General features: G+C 46.1%; 1 protein-coding gene across 4 annotated transcripts in view; it reads right to left on the minus strand.

Annotated features, from left to right (window-relative positions):
* The window catches only part of LOC132586940 (multiple epidermal growth factor-like domains protein 6), an 85,655-nt gene that overhangs the window by 8,669 nt on the left and 49,217 nt on the right, over nt 1-27,769 (minus strand). For 3 of the 4 annotated variants that reach the window (XM_060259101.1, XM_060259099.1, XM_060259100.1), the window contains one exon: nt 27,514-27,618. In XM_060259101.1, coding sequence (XP_060115084.1) covers nt 27,514-27,618 — 105 coding nt within the window. Of the gene's footprint in view, nt 1-25,846; nt 26,422-27,513; nt 27,619-27,769 lie in introns of those variants that run through there. The other variant, XM_060259102.1, reaches the window with a different exon arrangement.

The raw sequence follows: 27,769 nt of genomic DNA on the forward strand, positions 1-27,769 counted from the left end.
ACTAAGAAGCTGAAATGGTCCAGGAGCAAATCAAACTGAGTGGCCCACATGGCACTACAAGTCACCACTACAGGGGGCCACTCGGCTCAGACCCGGACAGTGGTGCACATGAAGGGTGCTCACGAGTGTTGCCAACTCCAGGTTGGGAAATTCCTGGAGATTTGAGGGTGGAGCCTGGGGAGGGCCAGGTATAATGTCATAGAGTCCACTCTCCAGAGCAGCCATTTCCTCCAGGGTAACTGATCTCCGTTGTCTATAGGTCAGCCGTAATTCTAGAAGATCTCCAGGCCCCATCTGAATGTTAGGGATCCTAGTGCCCACTCAACCATGGCCTCTTCTGGTGCCACTAGCAGCTGGAAGTGGTACATGAAGAGGCAATGGTGTGGATCCGTTGGCTGAAGGACTTTGGCTATAATATAGAATTAGAAGAATGGGAAAAATTATGGAAGCAAAACCTAAGACTGATGAAACCAGCAGAATTGAAAGAAAACCTATATAAGATGATGTATAGATGGTACCTTACACCGGATAGGTTGGCTAAAATCTACCCTACATATTCTAACAAATGTTGGAAGTGCCTAGAAGCTAAAGGGTCCCTGTTTCATATATGGTGGCAATGTAAAGAGGTTAAAAAATACTGGTCACAAGTTAATATTTGGACCCAAAAAATTTTGAAAGTACAAATCAATCATGTACCGGAACTGTACTTGTTAAGCATTTGTAGACAAAACCTGACTCCTTCTAAATTGAAATTGTTATTGTACATAGTTACTACTGCTATAATATCGTATGCCAAGTATTGGAAGAGTGACAAAACCCCCAATAGAGATGAATTTATCAACAAATTGTTGGATGCCGCTGAATCTGACTTAATGTCCACAAGACTAAGAAATGGTAATGTGCAAAAATGTCAAGAGGACTGGGACCCTGTTTATAAATGGGTCAAAAGTAAAGGCTTTGGACTGGAGTAACTATGGTCTTTTATCTTTAGATTAATTAAACCTCTCCTTCTCCCAGTATGTATGACTGGGTTTTGTGGTATTGTATTTCTTGTGTTTCGTTTGGTATGTATGCTTTTGTGTATATGTGTATTATCTTTTCTCTCCTTTTTTGTTTGTGTAATCTTTCTAAATAAAAAAATTTTCTCCCTGAAGAGGCAATGGTGATCCAACACTTGTTGGTCCTGCTGGGCAGGTCTAAGCTGAGTGGGGTCCTCTAAGACAGGAGTGGCCGACGGTAGCTCTCCAGATGCTTTTGCCTACAACTCCCATCAGCCCCAGCCATTGGCCACGCTGGGTGGGGCTGATGGGAGTTGTAGGCAAAAAAATCTGGAGAGCTACCGTTGGCCACCCCTGCTGTAAGACATTGGCCATCTGGGAATGCCCCTGCAAGTTAAGTGGCCAGTTTGTCCCTTCCAGGAAGTCCCTGAATAGTGCATGTGGGGCAGAGTATGCTGGTGAAACAAGCTTTCCTTGCTAGGCTTCCGGCTTTTCCAGCAGAAAGTTTGGTGTGGTAAGAAAGGAAAAGTGAATTGTTGAAACTCCAGGGCTGCGTTAACAATGAACATAGCACAGATTTGTGTATATAGTTTCCTCTTCTTCAAAACAAGCCAGACATTCTTGCCTACTGTTTCGGGGGGAAATATATTTTAAAGATGAAACCAGCGTGTATGTGAGAGAGAGTAACCAATTTCCCACTCACCTTACACCGCTCTCATGTTCCTCTTCTCAGCGGGGCTTCCTTCCAATTTCACACTATCTGCCCCTGGGGTGTTTTCACATGGTAAACAGAAACTGGGTTTGAGCATTTTCTGCTTGCTGCGTGAAAAAGCAGCCCCAGGGCAGATAGTGTGAAATCAGAAGGAAGCCCTGATGAGGAGAGGAACGTGAAAGCGGCATAAGGTGAGTGGGAAATCGGTCAGTGTGTTCAATACATACAGATGGCTCAAAATGAGAGTTTGCACAGAGAAGCAGCTGCTGGAGTGTTGGGCTGGATATAGAATGCCACTATTTCTCAGCTAAGCCTCCCTCGCAGGGTTACTGTGAATATTGCAAGCAAGAACCCCACCTGAGAAAGTGAAAGAACAACTAGGAAGGAAACTTTGGCCCAGCACAGAGACCTTCCAAAATTCTGCAGAGGAATTTTTCAAAAGCACTTTCTGCGCGGAGATGGGACTGGTTTATACCTTGTATTTAAACATTGTGCCAAAAAAAAAATTGAAATCCCAAAGTGGTGATCACTTGTACACTACTTCACGTGGTCTGCTGCACAAGTAGAATTGTTGTAGATTCCACCTGGTGTAGTACTGCATGAACTCTTGTGCAATTGCTGTTTCTCTTCCACTTCTTTCAATACAGACCTTTATGTACATCTTGCTGTCCCAAATGCAAAGCATCTGCCTCTCTGAGGAAAGCTGATTTGGAAGGACTCATCCCTTTTTCTTGCACACACCATCTTCTTGAAGAAGAATGAAGATTTATACCCGCCCTTCTCTCTGAATCAGAGACTCAGAGCAGCTTACAATCTCCTATATCTTCTCCCCCCCACAACGGACACCCTGTGAAGTGGGTGGGACTGAGAGGGCTCTCAAAGCAGCTGCCCTTTCAAGGACAACTCCTGCGATAGCTACTGCTGACCCAAGGCCATTCCAGCAGCTGCAAGTGGAGGAGTGGGGAATCAAACCTGGTTCTCCCAGATAAGAGTCCAGGCACTTAATCACTATACCAAACTGACTCTCTTGGAATGAGATATCCTTTCAAGTTGTCATTCATGCAGGCAACCTCCTTTCCCATTACGGTGGAGAGCCAGTTTGGTGTGGAGAGCCAGTTTGGTGTAGTAGTTAAGTCTACGAACCAGATTTGATTCCCCACTCCTCCACTTGCACCTGCTGGAATGGCCCTGGGTCAGCCATAACTCTGGCAGAGGTTGTCCTTGAAAGGGCAGCTGCTGTGAGAGCCCTCTCAGCCCCACACACCTCACGGGGTGTCTGTTGTAGGGGGAGAAATAGGAGATTGTAAGCCGCTCTGATTCAGAGAGAAGGGCAGGGTATAAATCTGCAATTCTTCTTCTTCCCTCATGACAACATCAAAGTTTTCATGTCTGGAGGTTGCCGTGGATAGCCTCTGGAAGGAAGCTCTCTGTGGTGTAAAGTATTTTTTTTAGAATAACTTACTTTTAAGGAGGAACATGGCGAAGCTGCTCACTTAATCATTTAATTATCTGTGTTGGCTTTGGAGTCTGCCAGCCACAAAAGAGCCTTTGTCTGGGGAAGGTTTTTTTTTTTTCTTGTTTAAAAAAAATCTTTAAAGGATGGACTTTTTCTCATCCCTACAAGCAGATGTCAACATTTCTTGACTTGGTTCCGCAGGTTTCTAATGACATAATTAGGTACAAACAAGGTACATGCTCTCCTAAAAGGAGAGGGGGATGGTGGTTGGGTGGCGTGCCACACCTGGTTTTTCCATCCAAGACTTTTCCAGCAAATTTCAAGGGGAAAGAAGATCTCCCCCCATCTAAGAAATAAAGCAGTGTTTTGGCTACAGAGCAGGCAATGTCTCCTGCCTTTCAACATGAGACTTCCTGTCCTTGGAAGTGACATCAGTCAATCAATTTGATATCTATATAAAAAAAATGTGTCCAGGCTGCACAAAATTATTTGAACATTTTTTCCGTTGAAAGCAAAGTGGATCCTCTGTTAGTACAAGAACAGTCGTAGCATTTTTTTGCCATTGTGATGAGACGGGGAGCTGATCCGTCCACAGTTTTAATTCTGCCCCTTGTCTAAGGAGGTTCAGGGAATGTAGAACACCCTCCGTTTTACTTTCACAACAGCCATGCAGGGTAGGTTAAACTGAGATGGAGTGACTGTCACAAGCTCACCTGGGGAATCTCATGGTTCAGGAAGGATCTGAACCTCTCAGATCTCAGTCAGACGTAATGCATAAGTGGAAGCATAAACAAAATTAGTGCTGTTACTCGTAGACAGGATCTCATGCACACCACCTAGCATTTCTCTCCCTATACAATAGTGTCCAGAAATAAGTTGCACAAGATCTTGTGTTCTTCTCCAGGCCCTCTGAACCTCTTTCAAGGAAAGTTCCAGGAGTTGTCCCCAGCTCTGTCCTTGGGGAGACATGTCAACTGCATGCAAAGCTGCCATGATGTGCAACTCAGCACAAGCAGCTAACACAATCTTTCTCATTGGGCGTTTTCGCACTCACCTTCAAGTGGTGCGACCACCCTCCTCACGCCGGCGGATCTGCAGGGATTTCGCACCAGAAGCGCCGGCGCACCCAAAAGAGCCGGCGACTTCCGTCGCGAAACCAGCTCAAACGTTTTCCTGCTTCTTGGCGGTTTCCGTTTGAGCTGGTTTCGCGACGGAAGTCGCCGGCTCTTTTGGGTGCGCCGGCGCTTCTGGTGCGAAATCCCTGCAGATCCACCGGCGTGAGGAGGGTGGTCGCACCACTTGAAGGTCAGTGCGAAAACGCCCATTGTGTTTCCGCTTGTGCAAAAGCTCTGGTGCGGATGGAAATTTTTACACCAGATTCAGCCCTGTATATGGATTTCCTGGTTGCAGTGAGCTAGTGGATATCAGCATCTTTTTTAAAGAGAGAAATATTAATGTTTTAATTGAAAATTAGCCATCATTCATCTGAATGGGTAAAAAAAAAATGATTTTAAATCCTGGTTTGATTCCAAACTAACCATAGTTAGAGGCCTGGCCTAAATTCAGACAATAACCCTAGCTGTGCTCACAACCTGAGTTCAATCCTGGCAGAAGCTGGGTTCAGGTAGCCGGCCCCAGGTTGACTCAGCCTTCCATCCTTCCGAGGTCGGTGAAATGAGTACCCAGCTTGCTGGGGGGAAAGTGTAGATGACCGGGGAAGGCAATGGCAAACCACCCCGTAAAAAGTCTGCCAAGAAAACGTTGTGAAAGCAACGTCACCCCAGGGTCGGGAACGACTGGTGCTTGCACAGGGGACTACCTTTACTTTTTTTTTTTTTTACAGTTAGTTAGCCATGATTCTGTAATATGTCTGAGTCAACAAATCCCAACTGGAGGGCACAGAAGGAAGAAAAGAAGCTCAGTTGAGAGCATCTATCGTGCAGGAAGTTTCTTGGAGGTTTTAAAACAGAGGCTGGATGGCCATCTGACAGCAATGAAGATCCTGTGAATTTGGGGGTAGGTATTTATGGGTTTCCTGCATTGTGCAGGGGGTTGGTCTAGATCAGGGGTGGCCAATGGTAGCTGTCCAGATGTTTTTTGCCTACAACTCCCAACAGCCCCAGCCACTGGCCATGCTGGCTGGGGCTGATGGGAGTTGTAGGCAAAAAACATCTGGAGAGCTACCATTGGCCACCCCTGGACTAGATGACCCTGGGGGCCCCTTCCAACTCTATGATTCTAGGAAGACTCTGGCATCCACATTCCATCCTGGTTCCATAGTAAGGTGTATCAACTGCTTTCATTTCCATGGGTTTGCATCAACTTGAATATCATCACTGGGGACGCTAATAAGTTCCAGCTACCCGTCACAGCCAGTCACCTTGTGGGGGAAAGAAGTGGGTGGCTTCAAAGTGGCAGATCAGCTCAAACATTCTGCAAATAAAGTTGGCATCCCCCTGAAGCCTCAAGCACTCCTTTCTGTTCCCATTCATGTTCTTCTCCAGGCCCTCTGAACCTCTTTCAAGGAAAGTTCCAGGAGTTGTCCCCAGCTCTGTCCTTGGGGAGATGTGTCAACTGCATGCAAGATCTGCCATGATGTGCACGAGCTGCCAGTTTAGTTATTTCAAATCTGTCTGCTTTTCAGAACCTAGGGGACTTCCTCTTACTGGCATTGTAACTTATTTTTGATGGCAGATGGTATTAAAAAGAAAAAAAAAAGGAATGAGTGGAAATCCAAATAAGAAGAGCAGATGGAACTGCCACTTAACTTTACATGGAAGTTTTCCATATATCCATAAGAAAATAGCAGCTTTGCTGGATTGACCCATTAGCCCATCAAGTCCAACCTCTTCCTTTACAGAGCTACCAATCGGATGCCCACAGAAGGACACAAGCAGAGAGACTAAGGGTTCCCCATATTGTTGCCCCCAAGCCAGCATTCTGTCTCTGAATATGGAAGCTCCATTTAGTCAACATGGCCAACGGTGAACCTACCCTCCATGAATCTATCTAATCCCCCTTTAAAGTCATCACTTCTTATAAAATCAGCAGCCATTGCTATTTCCTATGGCAGTGAGTTCCGCAAGTTAATTGTGCATTGTGTGATGAAGCCGCTCATCGAGGTCACTTGAGAACTTTAATGCTTTATTCAATCTGACTCAGTGGTGATTTTTTTAAAAAATTGTTTTATAAAGCCACCACATACAAGTCTCATTCTTTGTTCTAGCATTGAATTCCAAAGAGGAAAAAGGTGGGTCTCTGCACTGAAAACTGGCAGGAAATGGAGCCATTTCCAATGGGACAATAACAAAATAATTAAGCCGCTAAAAACTTTCTCTCTCTCTCTCTCTAATAACAATGGGAAAATGTAACAATATTCTCTCTCACTAGACAGCAGGCGGTCAGCAATTAAGAACGGTACCTAAAGTTTAAACCTGCTTTCCAAGCCAAGAGAAACGCTGGTAAATTGCCCACAGCAGTATCAGTTAAGATTACGGATGGGCTGGATGCCTACAGCACTGCAGTACACAAGATGATTCTCTGGCCTTTCTTCAGAGCTGTCAACCCAAGAAGGATGGAGCAATAAATAGTAAAATGCCACAGAACTGGAGGAACCAGAGCAGCTGCACAGATACTTCAGTATCAGAACCGTTGCATACATAAGTTAACCCCTGAAAAGTGTCAGACCAACAAATACTTTTTTAGAGAGCTGGCATGAGAAGGGGGCTTTCTAGAGGGGCCTCTAAAACTCTCTTTCGCCCAGGGGTGTCAAGCATGCAGTTGGGGGTGGGGGTGAATCAGGCCCCCAGAGGGCTCCTATCAGGCCCACGAGCAACTGGCTGTCATCTGCTTCCTTCTCCCTCTCTGTCGCTTCCTTCTGCATCACGGCTTGCTTTGCAAGGCTTGCTGAGTTGCACAGGAGCTACAGAGCAAAACCTCTATTTTCTCCATTGGCTGAGGCTCCTCCCTTGGGGAGGAAAGGGGGAGGAATAGCTTGCTTTGCCAGGCTCTCTCAATTGCACAGTGGTGCTACTTAGCCAAGCCTCTCTCCCTTCAATTGGCTGAGGCTCCCCCCCACCGCCAGTACCCCTGGGAGAGGAAGAAAAGAGAAAGCGCTTCCCTTGCCCAGTTCCCTGGATCCCATGGGAGAAATACATAGAAACCATCTTTAAGACTAATGAGTGCTAATGTTTTAAGTTTTTTTAAAAAATATATTTGTGTTTGTCTGTGTTCTTTATAAAATTTGTATCTCTGTTACCTAATCTTAAAGAGGTACACACATGGCCCGGCCTGGCCCAACATGGTCTCATTTATGTCAGATCCGGCCCTCATAACAAATGAGTTCGACACCCCTGCTTTAGCCAATGTGTTTGGGGATTCTGAATTACTTGGGACTTGTTTCCAACATGGAACCCTTTGTGTTAAGTACCCTCCATGGTCTCTGTTATATTTCCAAATTTTACACACAACAACATATGTATGCTCAGTTTGTCAGACTTTCTACTTTCTAAAACAACTTCTGTCTTTTCTGCCCATGTTACCTAAGTACATAACACATTTGTCGACAGTATACAGTTCTTGATAACAACTGTACAAGCTGCTGTGCCATGTTTCTTCAACTGATGCCGAACAGCGCGTCTGCACATCAGTAAAATGTTATCCAAAATGAAAAGAGATGCAGTTATATGTAAGGTAGCTTTGTCTGCTCATTCCTAACTATTTCTAGACGCAGAGAAAAAGAGACAAAACAGGAATCAGGGAATGGGTCGCTTAATCAGTTCTGATACCAGCCAGAAATTGAATCCACTTATTTACTCTAGAGAAATACTGTTCATTTTTGCAATCAATGAGGTTTTGATTTGCAGCCAGAGTACCCTATTGCCTTTTCAGCAGGTAGGAACATATATTCATATCAGTTCTAGAGACTGAGATGATAATGGCGAAAGCAGCAATGGGTCCAATCCATTTTCCTGGGATGGAATGCATGTAAATACCTGCCATATTAGCATGAGTTACTGACCATAGGTTTTGCAAAACCCCTAGAGAAGACACATCTGCCCGGGATAGAGCAATTAAGCATAGCATGAAAATGTTTCCATGTGTAGAAATTTTGAGATTGCTGAGAGGCCCCTTTTTTGGAGGAAATGAAATCTAGGAGTTGGGGGGAGGAGGGGAATCAGATCAGCCAAGCCATCCCTAGGAGCACTGACTGCAAGCAGCAGCTGAGCTGAGAAGCCCTGATCAGATGAGCATAAGTGGGCAGAGAAAGAGACTTCAGGGTATGGGGGTCCCAGATTGCGAAAGATTTAAAAGGTAAGAAGTGGAACCTTAAAGTGTGCTTGGAAACATAGAGGCAACCAATTAAGTCTCTGCAGTGCAAGAGTAACTGTGTCACTAATGCCAGACAGTGAACAGTAGGGTTGCCAATCCCCAGGTGGGGGCAGGAGATCCCCCGGTTTGGAGGCCCTCCCCTCGCTTCAGGGTCGTCAGAAAGCAGGGGGAGGAGAGGGAAATGTCTGCTGGGAACTCTATTATTCCCTATGGACATTTATTCCCATAGAAAATCATGGAGAATTGATCCGCGGGTATCTGGGGCTCTGGGGGGGGGGCAGCTGTTGTTTGAGGTAGAGGCACCAAATTTTCAGTACAGCATCTAGTGCCTCTCCCCAAAATATCTCCCAAGTTTCAAAACGAGTGCCCCTAGCCTCCGTCCCTTTAAATGCGATGGCCAGAACTCCCTTTGGAGTTCAATCATGCTTGTCACAGCCTTGATCTTGGCTCCACCCCTAATGTCTCCTGGCTCCACCCCCAAAGTCCCCAGATATTTCTTCAATTGGACTTGGCAACCCTAGTGAATAGGCAGTTGTAGCTTGTACAAATTGAAGTTTTTGGATTACCTGCAAGACAGTAAAGGGTGCTGCAGTAGTCCAGTCACAAGAATACAGAGGCACAGATCAGCAGGGCCCATCATCTGAGTTTAGAATAAAAGAGAGCTGACAGATGAAATTGATAGAAAAGGGGCTTTTCGCAGTGCCACCAAACTGCTTCTCAAAATTAACACGCAAGACTGGATCCAGAAGCTTCTCCAAGATTTGCAAACGACAGTCCTGCCCCATGAAGGACAATCAGATTAAGGCTCTCCCTGATCTCACCTGCACGAACACTGGGCCAGGACCGGATCTACATGTTTTTTGAGGGGGTGGGCAAAATTAAAAAATGACGCCCCCTTTTGGGCCATTCTATCTTATGGTACCATAGAATACAATGGACTCCATACCCAATTTGGCCCTCCCCCTCCGTCAGCACCCGGGGCAAGCACCCCCCCTGCCCCTCCCCAGATCTGGCCCTGCACTGGGCAGGAAAGCAAGAGTGTGCCTCCTTCATTAAGTTCCTGCTGCACTTGCCCTACCACCACGTGTGTATACCCTTATACATACATAAGATCCAAGGCACACAGGCTCCTATTTTATCCAAAGAATCCATGTATGGATATTATTTGATCATGGAACTTTGGAGGGGGCACAGCAGTGCTTCCCTCACTCAGCATGCGCAGAAGATCAGGGGAGAGTATCATCCATACCCAGCGCGTGTCGCTGGCGGATAGTGATTCACTCAAAAAGAAAAAGATGAACTAGCAGAAGTTGCTGTGGATATCATTACAAAAATCTGCCATTTTGCCCAACTAAGCTCTTTGTAAGTCCTTTGAGGATCAAACAATAATTAGGAAATTGTACAATGCAAGCAAAGTGTTTGATTCTGGACCTTGAACCCTATTGGAACAAGCCACTGTTCCATCCACTCCAGCATCCTGCCTCACATAGCAGCCAAATAGCTACTTCAGAGAGCCAATGAACAGAACATAGTAGAAATTCCCTTTAGTGGAAGTTCCCTTTAGTCAACACGGCGGGTAGTCACTGATGGACTTCTCCTCCGTAAATCTAACCCCTTTTTACAGCTACAAGAGAGTCCATACCTTCAAGAGGAGGGACCTTGGTAAGCAGAAGGTCCCAGCTTTGATCCCCAGCATCTCCAACAAAAAACGGTCCAGGCAAGTAGGCATGAAAAACCTCAGCTTGAAACCCTGGAGAGGTGCTGCCAGTCTGAGTAGACAATACTGACTTTGAAGGACCGAGGGTTTGATTCAGTATAAGGCAGCTTCATATGTTCAGGAACTGGCCTAGGGTTGCCAATCTCAGGGGGCGGGGGGGACGTGGAGATCACCTGGAATTACAACTGATCTCCAGATTACAAGAGATGGCTGCTTTGGAGGCTGAACTGTGTGCCATTGTACCCCATTAAGGTTCCTCCCTCCCCCAAACCCCACCCTCTGTCACTTTTTTAATGGAAAATTTTCAGGATCCAGAACAGTCTAACATAAGATGCACTTATTAACTATTTACGTAGCTTAGAAATCAGTATTAGAAGGAACAGAACAGACTTGCTGCTTCAGCCTTGACTCTACTCATCTGCCCCCAACCTAGGATATGTATCATATTAAGCACCAGGGCTAGCCCTAGGCTGTCTGGCACCCTAGGCAAGGCTAACTTCTGGAGCCCCCTCCTGCACTGATGATGATGAAGAAGAAGAAGATATTGGATTTATATCCCGCCCTCCACTCCGAAGAGTCTCAGAGCGGCTCACATTCTCCTTTACCTTCCTCCCCCACAACAGACACCCTGTGAGGTGGGTGGGGCTGGAGAGGGCTCTCACAGCAGCTGCCCTTTCAAGGACAGAGGCTCAGAGCGGCCTACAATTTCCTTTACCTTCCTCCCCACACAACAGACACCCTGTGAGGTGGGTGGGGCTGAGAGGGCTCTCACAGCAGCTGCCCTTTCAAGGACAACCTCTGCCAGAGCTATGGCTGACCCAAGGCCATGCTAGCAGATGCAAGTGGAGGAGTGGGGAATCAAACCCAGTTCTCTCAGATAAGACTCTGCACACTTAACCACTACACCAAACTGGCTCTCCGCTCTCGCTGATGACATCACCGAGTCACATGGGGAGCACCCAATTCAGTGCCCCAGAAGGCCAGCGCCCTAGGCAATTGCCTAGTTTGCCGAGTGCCAGGCCCGGCCCTGTTAAGCACCACTCACTTAAACTCAGTGTACCCACAAGTTCCACCCCCAAATGTTAAGAAGACGAAGAAGAAGACAACTGCAGATTTATACCCCGCCCTTCTCCCTGAATCAGAGATTCAGAGCTACTTACAATCTCCTATATCTTCTTCCCCCACAACAGACATCCTGTGAGGTGGGTGGGGCTGAGAGGGCTCTCACAGCAGCTGCCCTTTCAAGGACTTCTGCAATAGCTATGGCTGACCCAAGGCCATTCCAGCAGCTGTAAGTGGAGGAGTGGGGGATCAAACCCAGTTCTCCCAGATAAGAGTCCATTACTACACCAAACTACACCAAACTGGCTCTCTTCCCAAGTTCCCAACCCTACCCTAGCCACTAAATCCAGTGCTTGATTCGCCCCCTGCTAAACATTCTCCTACAGCCATTTTTAATGCAGCACATAGGCTGTTTCCTCTTTCCCTGACATATAAAAAGAGTGATGGGTGTCTGGGGAAGCCCAAGCAGTTCCTCAGCAACCTGTTCCGCTCATTACTTCGGCATCCTCTGGACACCTTTCACAAAAGGAAGCTGTAAAGACCAAAGTCATAGGAGCCTCCCAAGTGCTCAGATCACACCTGCCAACCACTGATTAGTTTAATAGACTCTCCAGAGATAGGTCTGCACCTTGCAAATATCAATGAACCCTGCAAAGTAAAAATCCAGGAGAGGAAAGGAAAGATGACTCCCAGCTGGTGCCAGGCAGAAGCCTCTGGTTCCATATGTTTGGCATCCGTTAGGATAGTGAAACCAGAGACACCTCTGCTTCTTCAACAATTCAAAATAACAGTGCTGTAGCCACGGCCAGTGGCACCCTTCCCACAATCCATAGCACATTTTTTCTCCATTTTGGGGAGGGAAAGAACGAGGAAGGCAGCCATAGACCATGTATAATAAAAATAAATAGCAATCTTAGGGCAATTTAAAGACTGCTTTTATTTTAGCATAAGCTTCAATGGACTAGAGCAGCTTGTTGTATTTCTTCTGAAAATCAGAGCGCAATGGTCTTTTCACGTCTCTATCATTTCACACTCACAGCTTCCCTGGCCCTAGCAGTCAGCAGGCCATTGTTAAAACACATTGTTATCCAGGGTTTTTTTTTTAGCAGGAACGCACAGGAATGCAGTTCCGGCTACTTTGGTGTCAGGGAGTGTGGCCTAATAGGCAAATGAGATCCTGCTGGGCTTTTTCCACAAAAAAAAAGCCCTGTGCAAATCATTGGCGATGTCAGGAGGTGTGGCCTAATATGCAAAAAAAAGCCCTGAGCAAAGGGTTGGACTAGACGGCTTGTATGGCCCCTTCCAACTCTGTGGTTCTATGACAGCACACTGCTAAGTGAACTCAAGACCTCAGTCAAGCCTCCAGTTTGACACTGGTGCAGAAAGGGCACGAATTGTCTTCTGTCTCAAGACGCCATTTATCACTTGTATTTCATAACCGAGGACAGACAATCGGCAGAACATTGCTGGAGGCCTCAGCTTCCCTGCATAGCCGGTGCCAGCTGCTGGACCATTTACCCTGAAGCAGGAGTGCCGTTATCGCGGAACTCAATTTGGCTTGATATTGTTCAGAGTAAACACAGTTCAACAACCGCAAAGGAACTCAAGCAATTCTGGAATGCAGAGGGCTTCCAAAGCATTTGAATGGCATTCGAGGATGGAAGGAAAACTGTCCTCCCTGTTTCACACGCCCCTCATTAATTATATCGCTAAAACTTGGAGGGCTGTTGGGCCTTTCCAGAGTGCACATAATCACTAATTGAACTGGATTCTTGAACTGATATTATAAAGCTGTTGAAGCAATATAAAAGGGGGAATTTTGTTCTAATTAGATATCCCTTTCAGGTGGTTTTTTTAAAAAAAAGTCAAACGGCTTTGAGACGGACTGTGAATTATTTAAAATGTGCAAACATTTGGATGGTTGGTACTCTGCAGAGCACAGGGAATAAATCTAAATCCATTCTAGTCAATTCTGTTCTGTTATGCAGGAATGGAAGCTTTCAAGTCCTGCTTAAATTTTGCATAAACTTAACCTACGACAGAGGTGGCCAAACTGTGGCTTGGGAGCCACCTGTGGCTCTTTCACACATATTGTGTGGCTCTTGAAACTCCCACCACCCCATTGGCTGGCTTGGAGAAGGCATTTCTCTCTTGAAATCATTTCTGCAAGCCAATTGGAGGTTTGGATAATGCATTTAAAGTTAAAGCTGCTTTCTTTCCATCTCTCCCTCCCTCCTCCTGCCCCATCTATTTTCCTTCCTTCCTCCCTTCCCTTCCCGTCTTGAGGCTCTCAAATATTCATGTCTTGTGGCTCTCAAACATCTGATGTTTATTCTAGGTGGCTCTTAAGTTAAGCAAGTTTGGCCACCCCTCGTCTAGGACATGGAACGTTTAACGTGGAGTGAATTGTTTCCCATGCTAGCACATGGCATAAGCACAGCCTGTTTGTTATGCTCAAGGGTCCATCTTATTCAGCATCTCGCAGTGGTGAAACAGGAAATTCTCAAGAACAGCATGAAGACTAGCCCCGCAAGTTTGCCTACCATCAAATGGCAATCAGAAGCAGACTTCATTTCAGTAGGGTTGCCAAGTCCAATTCAAGAAATATCTGGGGACTTTGGGGGTGCAGCCAAGAGACAGGGGATGGAGCCAGGAGTAAGGGTGTGACGAGCATGATTGAACTCCAAAGGGAGTTCTGGCCATCACATTTAACGGGACTGCTCAACTTTTTAAATGCCTTCCTTCCATAGGAAATAATGAAAGATAGGGGCACCTTCTTCTGGGGCACACAGAATTGGACCCCCTGGTCCAATCTTTTTGAAACTTGGTGGGTATTTTGGAGAGAGGCACCAGATGCTACGCTGTGAATTTGGAGCCTCTACCTCAAAAGACAGCCTCCCCAGAGCCCCAGATACCCGTGGACCCATTCTCCATGATTTTCTATGGGAATACATCTCCATAGGGAATAATGGAGTGCCCAGCAGACATTCCCCTCCCCCCGCTTTCTGACGACCCTGAAGCGGGGGGAGGGCCTCCAAACCAAGGGATCCCCTGCCCCCACCTGGGGATTGGCAACCCTACATTTCAGTCTAGAGGTTCCACCGAGTTGACTAACTACATCCTTCTTAAATGGTCCAATCTTTTTGAAGCCATCACCAGGTTGCAGCAAGTTCTATAGTCTCATTATGTGTTACGTAGGTTGGATCTGTGGTTGCCATTGCCATTTTAAAGCTATTTTATAATGCAGTGAGAGCACCGTCCTGATCAGTCCCACAGCACAGTGGGCTGAAGCCTCCCTTTCCCACCGTTTCAAGTGCCTCCCCCAGTGACTGTTTTAGCACTTGAAAAGGCATAGTGGGGGGGACAAAAAGCACTTCAGCCAGCCATGCTGCTGGCCCAGCCCTTCTGGCATTCTTAAATTGCTTTAAAATGGGGGTGGCATCCACATGGGTGCTGCTGTCATGCCTGATGGGGCCCTCAGGTCAAGAGCTTTCACAACACCTACTACATCAAGGGTGTCAAACATGCAGCCCAGGGGCCAGATCAGGCCCCCCGAGCAATTGGCTATCATCTGCTTCCTTCTCCCTTTTTCTTGCTTCCTTGCGCATAACAGCTTGCTTTGCAAGGTTTGCTCAAACACACAGCAAAGCGCCTGAACCAAGCCTCTCTTCCTTCTGTTGGCTGAGGCTCCTCCCCCTCCTGATCCTCTGGGGAAGGAAGGAAAAGCCGGAGTTTCCTTTGCCCACTTTCCTGCATCCCATGGGAGAAATACCAAGAAAGCACTTTTAAGACCAGTGCTAATGTTTTAAGGATGTTTTTTTTTTAAATCTTTGTGCTTGTCTGTGTCCTTTATGAAGTTTATATTTCTGCTTCCTAATCTTAAATAGGTACACACATGGCCTGGCCTGACAAGGTCTTATTTATGTCAGATTCGGCCCTCATAACAAATGAGTCTGACACCCCTGTGCTACATGGTCCTTTTGTCTGTGCATGTCAGGAGACTGAACCTGGGACCTTCCACATATAAAGCAGATTCTCCCACAGTGAGCCGCGGTCCCTCATTCAGTTTTCCTCTTGACTCATACTGGGTTGCCTTTTAAAATAATTTTCCCTTTTACAACAAAGCCACTTTTGAGATATCTTAATAATAACAGTATCAGATTGCATGAGAATTGATGCATGCTGGAAACCATCCATTTTCTCTTCTAAGACACCACAGTCACCCCCAGTCAGAATTTTCCCTTACGTTTAATTACCCAGGAATTAGCACCAGCTCCCTGACTTGGTATCATATAGTTATAATTGCCAGTGGCCCTAAGAAACCAGCTAGTTGGCATAATCTCTGTGATTTCCCTTTTGACTTTATAGCTTCCAGAATCAGTCTCCTTTTGTCCACAGCAGTACTTCAGAGGTTCAGGATTAATTCTCTTCATTTGGCATCCATGCATCAAATTCTCCTTTATTGCCAATTACAGTAACAAAGGTTCCAAGAGATCCTGCTGGCAGGCTGGGTCGTAATTCTGTTGCTTCAGGAAATAACCTCATCGTCTCAGATCAGGAGCCTGCGACTCACCTCTGTGGTTCAGCTGCGGTTTTGACAGATGGTTTATGCGAAAGGAGATGCTTCAGGACAGCTCAGCCCTCACAATACTCTTGCAACCGTCACTGAAGCCAAAACGAAAACTTTCAATATGTACAGAAGTTTTGTGCAAGCCCAAAGCAGGTTTCTGCCAAAACCACCAGTGCCAAGTGACCCATGTTTCTTCAGCTCCGAGACACACAGCAAGAAGAAGAAAAAATCCTGACAAGTTTATTTTGCGGTGTGTGAAATGGGATCCATAGATATCAGAGGTTATCAGATTAGAGAGTATTACCTTCATATTTCTTTGTTGTTTACCTCTCCGTTCCTTTGAGGACTTCACTGTGAGCGTTTTCGCACTTACCTTAAGCCGGAGCGACGTCCCTCTTCACCGCGCAGCGTCTGCACGGTTTTCGCACTAATTGCTCCGCAGCACCTGGAAGAGCCGCAAAGTCCCGCGGCTTTTGCGTCGCAAATGTAAACTGCCAAAAACCAGTTTACATTTGCGACGCAAAAGCCATGAGACTTTGCGGCTCTTCCAGGTGCTGCGTTGCAATTAGTGCGAAAACCGTGCAGACGCTGCGCGGTGAAGAGGGACGTCGCTCCGGCTTAAGGTAAGTGCAAAAACGCTCTGTGTCTTCCCTGCCCTCTTTTATCATCACAACCAGGGCACTCCTTTGCATATTAGGCCACACACATCCCTGATGTAGCCAATCCTCTAAGAGCTTACAGGGCTCTTAGTACAGGGCCTACTGTAAGCTTTGGGAGGCTTGGCTACATCAAGGGGTGTGGCCTAATATGCAAAGGAGTTCCTGCTACAAAAAAAAGCCCTGAATTCACAACAGTCTTGTTGAGATGATGAGAGAAATTTCAATTAGAATCTCCCCAATTCTAACCTGGCACTCTATCAAGTACACAACACCAGCTGTTTGGAACGTTATTATCAGATGCATAACAATGGAACATATGAACATATGAAGCTGCCTTCTACTGAATCAGACCCTCTTTGATCCATCAAAGTATTGTCTACTCAGACTGGCAGCGGCTCTCCGGGGTCTTCAGCTGAGGTTTTTCACACCTATTTGCCTGGACCCTTTTGAGTTGGAGATGCCAGGGATTGAACCTGGGACCTTCTGCTTATGCTCTACCACTGAGCCACTGTTCCTCCTCTAAACTGTAATGAACTATAATGGCACAGCAGAAACAGTGAGATATAGTGGTTAGAGTGGCAACTTGGGACTGGAAGACCTTGGCTTGAATCTCCCGCTGGTGCCATGGAAGCTTGCTGTGTAACCTCAAGCTAGTCTTACACTCTCAGCCTAAGCTACCTACAGGGTTGTTGCGAGGATTAAATGGAGAAGCTGAGAATGATGTAAGAAGCTTTGGATCCCGACTGGAGAGAAAAGGTGGGGTATAAATGAAATAAGTAAATAAATACTTGGATCTTCAACATGGGTGACAATATACTGGGCAACATAAATGTCCATCTGGGTTTTCTTTTTTTTTTTACAAGGACACAAAAGCAGCATTCCAGACAAATCAATTTTATAGAGGTTTATTTGCAGCATTTGTATACTATATGTAGATCTCAGGCATCTATTCAATGAGAACTCTGCACCTGATAGCCATCAGCCAAGTCCTTAATGGTAGATTTTATTCTTGTTTATTATGTGTCAATTTTAAGGGCCTGGGGGAAAAGACCAGGATCTGAGGGGGGGGGGGGGGTTTGGGGGGGGAGGGTAAGCAAAAGCCATTGCAAGCAAGGTTTGTGAGAAGGGGCTGACTAAAGCCCCAGAAGTCCCCCATTTGCCTCCCAAAAGTTCTGAAGGCCCAAGATTTTTAGATCACCAGCCCCTCCCCATTAAGAACCACTGTCATAGACAGAAGATGGACAGTTTGCAGTACAGAAACATCTAAAGCAGGGGTGTTTAACTTTGCCCTCCTTTCTGCCTCCACAGGCTCCTCCTCCCATCTGCTTTCCCCCCATACAAAGTGAACATCTGCAACTCTGGTCTGGGGAAAGTTGGAGTTTTGCAATCAGAAACTGGGGGAAAGTTAGCCGTTCTCCTGTTCTTCCCTGACAGCATACCCTCCCACCTGAATTCTCATCTGCTGCTGAGCATCTTAGTTTGTCCTGAAGATTTTTTAAAGGAGGGGAGCAAGCAGGGGATATCACCCGAACACTCCCACTTCTTTCCCCCTGTTTGAACGCACTGACCAAACTTTCCCTTTAGAACTAAACAGCTTCTTGCAAGAATTTGGCTCCATGTCTACCTTCATCTCCTTCAAAGAGTCTGGCACTACCTGTTTGCCAGCTATTAAATGCCTCATATTTGGCTGAAGGACAAACAGATAGTTGGAAATAAAGTGGAGGTGTTGCTTCCTTCTTAAAACAAAAATTTTAAAAACCCTGGCAAAGTAAAAAAAAATAAGAATAAGAATAAGAAAGCAGATCCTAGAAGACTCAATGTGGGAACAGTGCTAACAAAAGAAAGATCGTGAAAGAAGAACATTCAATCAATTTAGTGATCACACAGTATTAACGTCATGTGTGCAAAAGCGTCCCATCGTCCATTTTGTATGAATTTCAGAAGCACAGTAATGCCCTGGTTAATTACATACATAAGTCGTTCATACAGAGAATACACACTCATGACACCCAAATCTCACATCACTTTACACGCATAAAATGCTTGCATCACAAAAATCAAACACCCATACAGTCTCTGTGCAGTCCCCCATCACTGCAACGCTTTAGGGTGCTCTGATATCTCCACTGGTAACAAATTCACAGCAACAGCCCAAGCAGACGGCTTTTCCTCCTCCTGTACTGAATGAACAGCCCAGAGAGAACCAGGGCAAAAACCTTTCCAGCTGAACAGTATGACAGGATTAAAATGAGAAACAGAGTCATTAGCCAATGGAGGGACAGGATGGACAGCGGCTCAGATGGGATGCAAATGAGGGCAGGGCAGTGAAAAAACAGACAAGGTTCCAATTTGGGAAACTTGGGAGTTCCTTGCATCAACTGTGCACCCGCCCATCACCTGCCCATCATACTGCCCACTGGAGTTTGCCAGTCTAAATGCAGCACATATGCCACAGACCAGTGTCCCCTGTAAACTGAGTCAGTATGAGCTAGCACACCCTTTTTTAGCCTCTAGCTCACCATTTTTGTCTTAGCTCAGGAAAAACGGCCCCAGAGCAAACTTATTTATGCAGTAGCTCACAACTTTAATGCCAGTAGCTCACAAAGTGGAATTTTTGCTCACAAGACTCCACCGCTTAAAGGGTGTATTGCCACAGACAGCCTTTTTGCAGATAAACCTAGGATGGAATGTTCTATTCCTGGCACAGCACACAGAGGAAGAACTTATTTTCTATTTATTCCGGTATAGGGAGAAAGTGGAAGAAGCAGGTTGGGCACATATCCAAGGGGCTGGAGAACAGCGAGAGACCTCCCCACTTCCATACCCCACTCACAACATCTCATAAGCTCTTAAGTAGTTATTAGCAAAATGGAACTGTGCGGAGAGCCTTTTTATAAGGAATATATCTTATTTTACCTTGTATGGTTTTTTACAAGTGTTACAGGTTTTAATGCCTGTGAAAATTGTCTTAGGTCGTTATATTGTGCCTGCATGTATAGTGAGGTGCCACTGCACATGACAGCGTACATCTCAAATAAAACTTTGTTGGGTCTTCAAGGTGCCGCTGAACTCTACCTTTGTTCTTTGGAGAACTCGCCCAGCCTTATGCCTGAGTCTGGTCCAGGAGGCCCAACAGAGATTCCATACATCAGTCTTTGTCAAGTGGCTTGCAATTTTCGCAATACCCTGACCTGGATGTCCCAGGCTAGCCTGATCTCATCAGAGTTTGCAAGCTAAGCAGGGATGGCCCTGATTAGTACTTGGATGGGAGATCGGCAAAGAAGTCCAGCGTTGCTACACAGAGGAGGGCAATGGCAAGCAACTGTGTTAGTCTCTTTCCTTGAAAACCCACAGGGTCATTATAAGTCAGCTGCAACTTGCCAGAGAGAGAGAGAGAGTTTTTGAAATCCACCTTGAGTTGCTGTGAGAAAGGCAGCCTATAAGATGAAGAAGTAGACTGCAGATTTATACCCTGCCCTTCTCTCTGAATCAGAGACTCAGAGCGGCTTACAATCTCCTTTATCTTCTCCCTCCACAACAGACACCCTGTAAGATGGGTGGGGCTGAGAGAGCTCTCCCAGCAGCTGCCCTTTCAAGGACAACTCCTGTGATAGCTATGGCTAACTCAAGGCCATTCCAGCAGCTGTAGGTGGAGGAATGGGGAATCAAACCCGGTTCTCCCAGATAAGAGTCCGCCCACTTAACCACTACACCAAACTATTATCAGGATTCATGAAACTTGTAGATGCATCTCACTTTCCATTCAAGGGCCGCAAAAAGTCTTGCGCCACCTTAAACTCATGATTCATTGCAGCAGAAGCTCTTGTGAAGTACAGCCCACTTTGCTAGATGCATGAAGTGTTTTCCTCAGTGGGCAGAGACTTAACAGAGCCTCACCCTTACATGTTACATCGGTATCCTGCCCTTCCTCAAAAGTATCTCCTCTTCCTCGCCTTTTACCCTCACAACACAGAGATGCACATAGCCATCTCTCTGTGTGTAAACAATGGCATTATAAATCCAGGTGAGCGGCCGTGTTGATCTGAAGCAGTAGAACAACACGGGAGTCAAGCAGCACCTTTAAGACCAACAAAGTTTTATTCAGAATGTATTCTTTTTTCGTAATGGCAAACTAGAATAATGTTTATGTGTGTGCTACATGTTTAAATTAAACCTCTGAGAAACTTATGCCCTCTTTTTAACCCAGAGCTAACATTACAACAGACTCTTATTTATCGCAGGCCACAGGATACCTAATGACATAGACATCTGCTATTCTGACGTATATTGCCTTGTTTTTGTTGTTTTAGCCCAGTCAGCCCTAACTAGCAATCACCAAACCCCAACTTGTGATTCTTTTAATCTGCTAAAAAAAAAACATTTCCATGATTTTGCATACTAATTCACTGCCCACTTTCTCTATATTAAGGACGGCTTGCCATTCCGTCCTATTGCCTGATGAAGTGTGCTTCTAGCACACGAAAGCTTCCATTCTGAATAAAACTTTAATGGTATTATAAGTCTAAGCAGGGCCTTTTTTGTAGAAAAAGCCCAGCAGGAACACCTTTACATATTAGGCCACACCCTCGGATGCCAAGCCAGCCAGAACTGCATCCCTGTGTGTTCCTGCACAAAAAAAAGCCCTGAGTCTAAGAGATGCAAGAGTCATAGTGAGTGTGTGGCATTTCTGTGTGGAGTCAAATGCATTCAAGGTAAGAGCTTCATCCTCCCACTATAGGCAATGTACGTATCAGCCTTTGGACACTAAGTGAACAGTACATGTGTCAACACTGGTGACAAGCCACACAGGCCTTCATCTCATGCATGCAGCAATTTTGCAACACTTTTATTATTAGCCTGCTGTTTCAGCTTTTTCAAAGTTAACTGACCCATACTGCTCAAAGGCAGGATTGCGATTTCCTTTTAAAGGAATACGGGATCCCCAAAAGACTGTCTCCTTCCCCAAAAGAACTCCCCCTCATCTACACACGCTCATCCTGTAGGACTGGGATATCACATGTCAACCCGTTGACAAGAGGTCTTGCGAAAGCAATGCAGAAGGAGAATCCCTCGTTTTAAAGATCACTTGGAACGAGACTTCTGCACCTGCACTGATGTAACTCTTAATTTTAACAGCTAGGGAAATCAGCTATTTCTGTCTGCACGTTTTAAGTAAATTGTTACGGCATGTGTGGAACGTCGGCCAGGAAAGCATATTGCATTCTGGCTCAGCCGCCCATTGTTCTTTTGTGCTCCAGCCCAGTCCAAGGGTGATTTTGATTCTTTCCCACTCTTGGTGTGAACATTTTAAATAAATCCCAACTCTATATCTAAGTCAGTGGTTTTGCAAACTTTCTTCCAAGGAAGTCTTTCCATAACTGTTTGACCTGCCAAGGAAGCCCTGTGCACTACACAGGGTTTGGGCCCAAGTTCTAGAACACAAGGGCATGGAGCTTGAGGAGGGACCTTGAACTTGTGTTATCCTAAGGCCAGAACTGCCCTGCTTTTCTTCTTCGGCAAGGTGATACTTTATCGATATCAAGCTGCAAATGACACCCAACCAAGCAGACCAGGGGCTGGGAAAGGTTAAAAAGGTAAAGGTAGTCCCCTGTGCAAGCACCAGTCGTTTCCGACTCTGGGGTGACGTCGTATCATGATGTTTTCACGGCAGACTTTTTACGGGGTGGTTTGCCTTTGCCTTCCCCAGTCATTTACACTTTCCGCCCAGCAAGCTGAGTACTCATTTTACTGACCTCGGAAGGATGCAAGGCTGAGTCAACCTTGAGCCGGCTTCCTGAACACCCAGGGCGTTTTCGCACTTACCTTTTACTGGCGCGACCACCCTCCTCACGCCGGCGGATCTGCAGGGATTTCCCACCAGAAGCGCCGGCGCAGCCAAAAGAGCCGGCAACTTCCGTCGCGGAGCCAGCTCAAACGTTTTTCTGCTTCTTGGCGGTTTCCGTTTGAGCTGGCTCTGCGACGGAAGTTGCCGGCTCTTTTGGCTACGCCGGCGCTTCTGGTGCGAAATCCCTGCAGATCCGCCGGCGTGAGGAGGGTGGTCGAGCCAGTAAAAGGTAAGTGCGAAAACGCCCCCAGCTTCTGCCGGGATCGAACTCAGATTGTGAGCAAAGAGTTCGGACTGCAGTACCGCAGCTTTACCACTCTGCGCCACAGGGAAAGATTACAGCTCCTGTTCTATCCAGGAAGGCTTCTAATATGTCTGCTGACACCACACGGGATTTACTTCTCCTAGTGGCAGACTCTTATGAATTTTATATGCAAGAGTCTTCAATCCTTACATCTCAAAATCGAGGACAATATCAGACTGCTGACTAATCTATGGGAATCAGGGAAACCCCAGTGGCAGTGGTGTGCCAAAATCGATCTCAAACAACAAATCTGCTGCTGCAGCCCAATGCCAACTGTTTCCCAATATATACCAGGATCTGACACCCTCAAGTCCCTGTAGTCTGCCAGAGCATCAATATAAAACAAAGTTACAAGACTCATGGCAACTAACCTGGCAAACACATCAAGTTTATGGGACTGTCTGTACGTAGACATAAAAGGGCTTATTATTCCTTGGAAAAGATTTTTTTTTGGGCCAAAAGGCATCTGAGAGAACTATATGGCCATCGCATTGGTGTGGGAAAGGCACAGCGATGTTGAGTTATGCATTCAACAACACAGAAGAAAGTTAGAACATGGGCAGGGGCAGGGCTGCTTTTCTAGCAGGAGCTCCTCTGCATATTAGGCTACGCCCCCCTGATGTAGCCAATCCTCCTAGAGCTTACAGTAGGCCCTGTACTAAGACCTGGACAGGGGGAGAGGAGATGTATCTTGCAGATCTGGTCTCAGTGCTGGCTCTACGGCACATGGTGCCCTAGGCAGGCTCCCCTCACCGCCGTCCCCCCACCCACCGTGCTCCGCTCACCTCCCCGCCACACTCTGCTCATCCTCCCCAGCTTGCTGCAACAATGCAGAGCCCTACTACCGGCTTCTCACAGTCGTTTTGTGAAGAGATGGGTGGAGGAAGCTTCTCCCTTCTCCTTTCCTGCACTGGAAGTGAGGGAGGGAGTGAAGTCTCCTCCATCCATCTCTTTACAAAACACACCGAAGTGACTGTGAGAAGCTGGTAGTAGGGTTCAGCATTGTCGCGGCGAGCTTTGGCGGCAGCAGAGGGGTGGCCGGAGTGTGGCGGAAGGGAGGGGGCTGGCAGCAGTGGTGGCAGCAGGGAGGCAAATTTAGGCAGTTGCCTTGAGCAGGGGGGGAGGAGCCCAATTAGGCACCCTCGGCAACCCCCTAGTTTGCCTAGTGGATGAGCTGGCGCTGTCTGGTCTGCCGGTAGAGGTGCTTTCCTCTAGCAGAAGGAGTCTTCCCCTTGCACAAGATACAACTCTTATGTTGAGGGAAACTCCTCCTTAATGGAGGAGGGAACCTCCACTGTTGGGATCTGAGCCATACGGGCAATCATGCAGCATCCATAATGTAGAAAGCTTGGAGAAGCTTCCTAAGAACTCCAGGTTTGCGCAGTTAAGCAGTAATAACATGTATTCCCACTCTCTCTACTGCCCAAGGGCAAGCTCCTATTTTCTGGTATCCGTCCCTTGACAGTTCCTTTGTGTCTCTGTTGTTGCCTTCTGCAGAAATTTCTTTTAAAAGTTATCAACCCAGGCTGTTAGAATGGTCATACTTTCAAGTTCAGCTCTTTCTTCCAGGGTGTCTAGAAATTACATTTCTGAGCAGGTTGACTGTAAGGATCAAAAGAAGGACTTTGAATGTTGAACTGGTTTGTGTTGGTTTTTGCAAAGCTGTGCATGTGCAAAGACACTATCAATTCAAACAAATCACCAGCGATTAGTACCACTTAGATGAACATCACCAAGAGCAGGTTTCATTAAAACACAGCACTGATTTACTACAGATTTATGGGATTTGTGACTGATTCAGTTGGCCAGGGGTGGCCAAACTGTGGCTCCGGAGCCACATGTGGCTCTTTCACACATATTTTGTGGCTCTAGAAGCCCCACCGCACTGTCAGCTGGCTTGAAGAAAGCATTTGTCTCTTTAAATCACTTCACCAAGCAAAGCCATCTGGCAGCTTGGAGAATGCAGTTAAAGTTACAGTTGGTTTCTTTCCACCTCTCCTCCCTCCCTCCATCTATCTGCCTTCCTTCCTTCCTTCCGGCTCTCAAACATCTGATGTTTATTCTGTGTGCTGTTATGTTAACCAAGTCTGGCCACCCCTGCAATTGGCTATTTAAAAAAACTGCCTGCTAAGCAGAGCAGTTATGAGGCAAGGACGGGGTAGTAGATCTCTGCAAGAACATGCATGTTAGAAAAGCTATTTATGAGGTACATTTAATTAATGACACAGTGAAACAGCCTGCCAAAGAGCCATGAAGGTCAATGTTCTAAAAATCATCTCCCTGTTCGCAACTGGCAAGTGAGCTGAACTGGCAGGTGGCTAAGAATCCATAATGTTTAAGCAGCACACTCTTTTTTTAAAATGACTGGTGTCACCCTTGATACCTTTCATTAGATTCCATCGCAGATGTGGAGTTTGCCCATAAAAATATTATATGCCTCAGAAAAATTGCCTAACCACCAAAGTTTTGCTAAAAGAAACTTCCATGTAGCGCCATGACACAAAAAGAGAAGGCGCCTGACAAATCCCAAAGCAGAAAAAAAAAATTCCTTACCTCTTCAGTCACCATCAAGAAAGCCCTAGGGCCCACGGAAGACGGAACATCCAAAGAAGGGCTACTCCGCAGATGTTGCCATGCAGTGTGATACTAGCAGATATGGTCTTTCAGCTATTCTGTGCCTATATTGCATACGGCTTTAGAAAGAAACTTGAAGTGTGCCCAGGAATAAAATTGGCAGCCAACGCAGGTCTTTCAACGCAGGAGTAATATGATCACTGAGGCTGTTAGAACTCTTACCAGTGTTTTGGATAAGGTTATTTCTAGATTGCTTTCCAGGATAGTTTCACATTTAGTTCGTTACAGTAATCAAGTCTATAGTACAGTAATCATTACAGTAATCAAGGATACAGATTACCAGGCCTCGGATTCAGTGGGAGCTCACAGGAGGAGCGCAGCTCCTGAACCTTTCTGAGAGTTCCACCTCCTCCTTTCCACCTTGTCCGTTGAATAGTAGGTGCAGCTGCATAACAATCCCTGAATGAGCTCCACCACCTATTTCTCTACAAAACGACCCCTGTAGATTACTGTAGCCAAGCCATGTATTTGTCTCATACAATATATATAGAGAGAGAAAGCACAGAATGCTAAATGTGTTTTTATTCTAACTGGAAGTAATTTAAACAAGCAAGGGAAGACTGAATTAGACACCTTCATTCAGGCACGGTGACTTTCCACAGGTGTGGGTATTCCTCCCCACCAACACATCACAAAGCATTTGCACACATAATCTAACAGCTGCCACCTGAAGTGACATAGTTCACTGAGAGCACACAATTCTGTCGATCGCGTAGCTCAGCTCAACAGCATATGTCTCATTGGAAGTGTTATTTCCTTCCAAGTGACTACATTAAGGAACATTTTTAAAGGTCACATAATCACCTCAGTATGAGGCAAACATTCCTACAGATACAGTAGTCTGCTTCTGAAGAGCAGGCACCAAGTGACAGGAAGGTCTCTGAAGTAGAGCACACCAGGAGTTCTCCAAAGGTCTTTCCAGAGAGAATCTCCACTGTCAAGAGCTAATTGCACAATTCCCAGCAGTTCTAAATCAATTAAATCTGACAAAAGGCAGCCTAGTTCCCACCTGCCTCCAAATATGGATGAAATACTCAAGGCCTATGCTGGAGACAGATCCATCCTTCTGTTTTCCTTTAATGGGGATTGCTAGAATGGTTTCTTTTTCCCCCAAACATTGTAGAATATGAGACCTTTTAGGAAAACAAAATGTCAGCTATCTTTTGATATAAGATTGCACAAGATACCAGTTTAGTTTTGGTAATGTTCACGTGAAGCAAAGAATGCGTAGGAAAAATTCCACAAAGTTACAGATTCTAGCCAATTTAAATTGTTTGAAAACATGAACTTTTGATTGAGCACAGACATAGTTAAGGAAATACACAGCCCTCTAGTTCCATAAGTTGTTCTGTCCAAAGAATAGGCATTTATATGTGGGCATGTTGTACACACAGCACTAGTTATGAAAGGCCAAGAGTATGGCTAAACCACAAACTCATTAATCACTTACATGGGCAGCTAGCTGTGACAGAGAATTATTTGTGTACACATGCCAAACTACAATTCCCAGGATTCTTTGGGGATGGGGAAGAGCCATGGTAAATGAATGGGTATAAAGTTGATACAGTTTGGTAGTGCAGACAGGGCATAAGGTAGGATTCCCATGTCCAATTCAAGAAATATCTGGGGACTTTGGGGGTGGAATCACGAGACTTTGGGGGTGGAGCCAGGAGACACTGATGGTGGAGCTAGGAGCAAGGTTGTGACAAGCATGATCGAACTCCAAAGGAAGTTCTGGCCATTACAGTTAAAGGGACTGCACCTTTTCAATGCCTTCCCTCCACTGGAAATAATGAAAGATAGGGGCACCTTCTTTCGGGGCTCATGGAATTGGACCCCCTAGTCCAATCTTTTTGAAACTTGCAGGGTGTTTTGAGGAAAGGCACAGAATGCTATGCTGAAAATGTGGTGCCTCTACCTCAAAGAACAGCCCCCCCAAAGCCCCAGATACCCATGGATCGATTCTCCATTATACCTTATGGGAATCGGTCTCCAGTGGGAATAATGAAGTGCCCAGCAGACATTTCCCTCCCCGCCCAAACTTTCTGATGGTCTTGAAGTGGGGGGAGGGCCTCCAAACCAGGGGATCCCCTGCCCCCATTTGGGGATTGGCAACCCTAGTATTAGCAACCCTAGGTCAGACACTGCACAGTACCGAGCATGTTAAAGAAATGTTTCTCATTCAAAAGAAATGGGCACAGGGAAAATGTAAAGAGAGTACTCACCATACTGGCAACAGGGACCTTGGAAACCAGCCGGGCAGTGGCAGATGTGCAGGGCTCCTTCCACGCAATTCCCACCATTGAAACATACACCAAAATTGCAGACAGCTAAAAGAGAGCAAAATATGTGAACACCGCACAAGATATTGCACATGCATTGTTAAAGGCCCGTGACATTTAACTGATGGATAAGGAAAATGAAAGGAAGACTCAGGATTCAAACCCAACATAAGAAGAGCCCTGGTGGATCAGACCATTG

This window comes from Heteronotia binoei, chromosome 18, assembly GCF_032191835.1.
Source record: "Heteronotia binoei isolate CCM8104 ecotype False Entrance Well chromosome 18, APGP_CSIRO_Hbin_v1, whole genome shotgun sequence".
Lineage (NCBI taxonomy): Eukaryota > Metazoa > Chordata > Lepidosauria > Squamata > Gekkonidae > Heteronotia > Heteronotia binoei.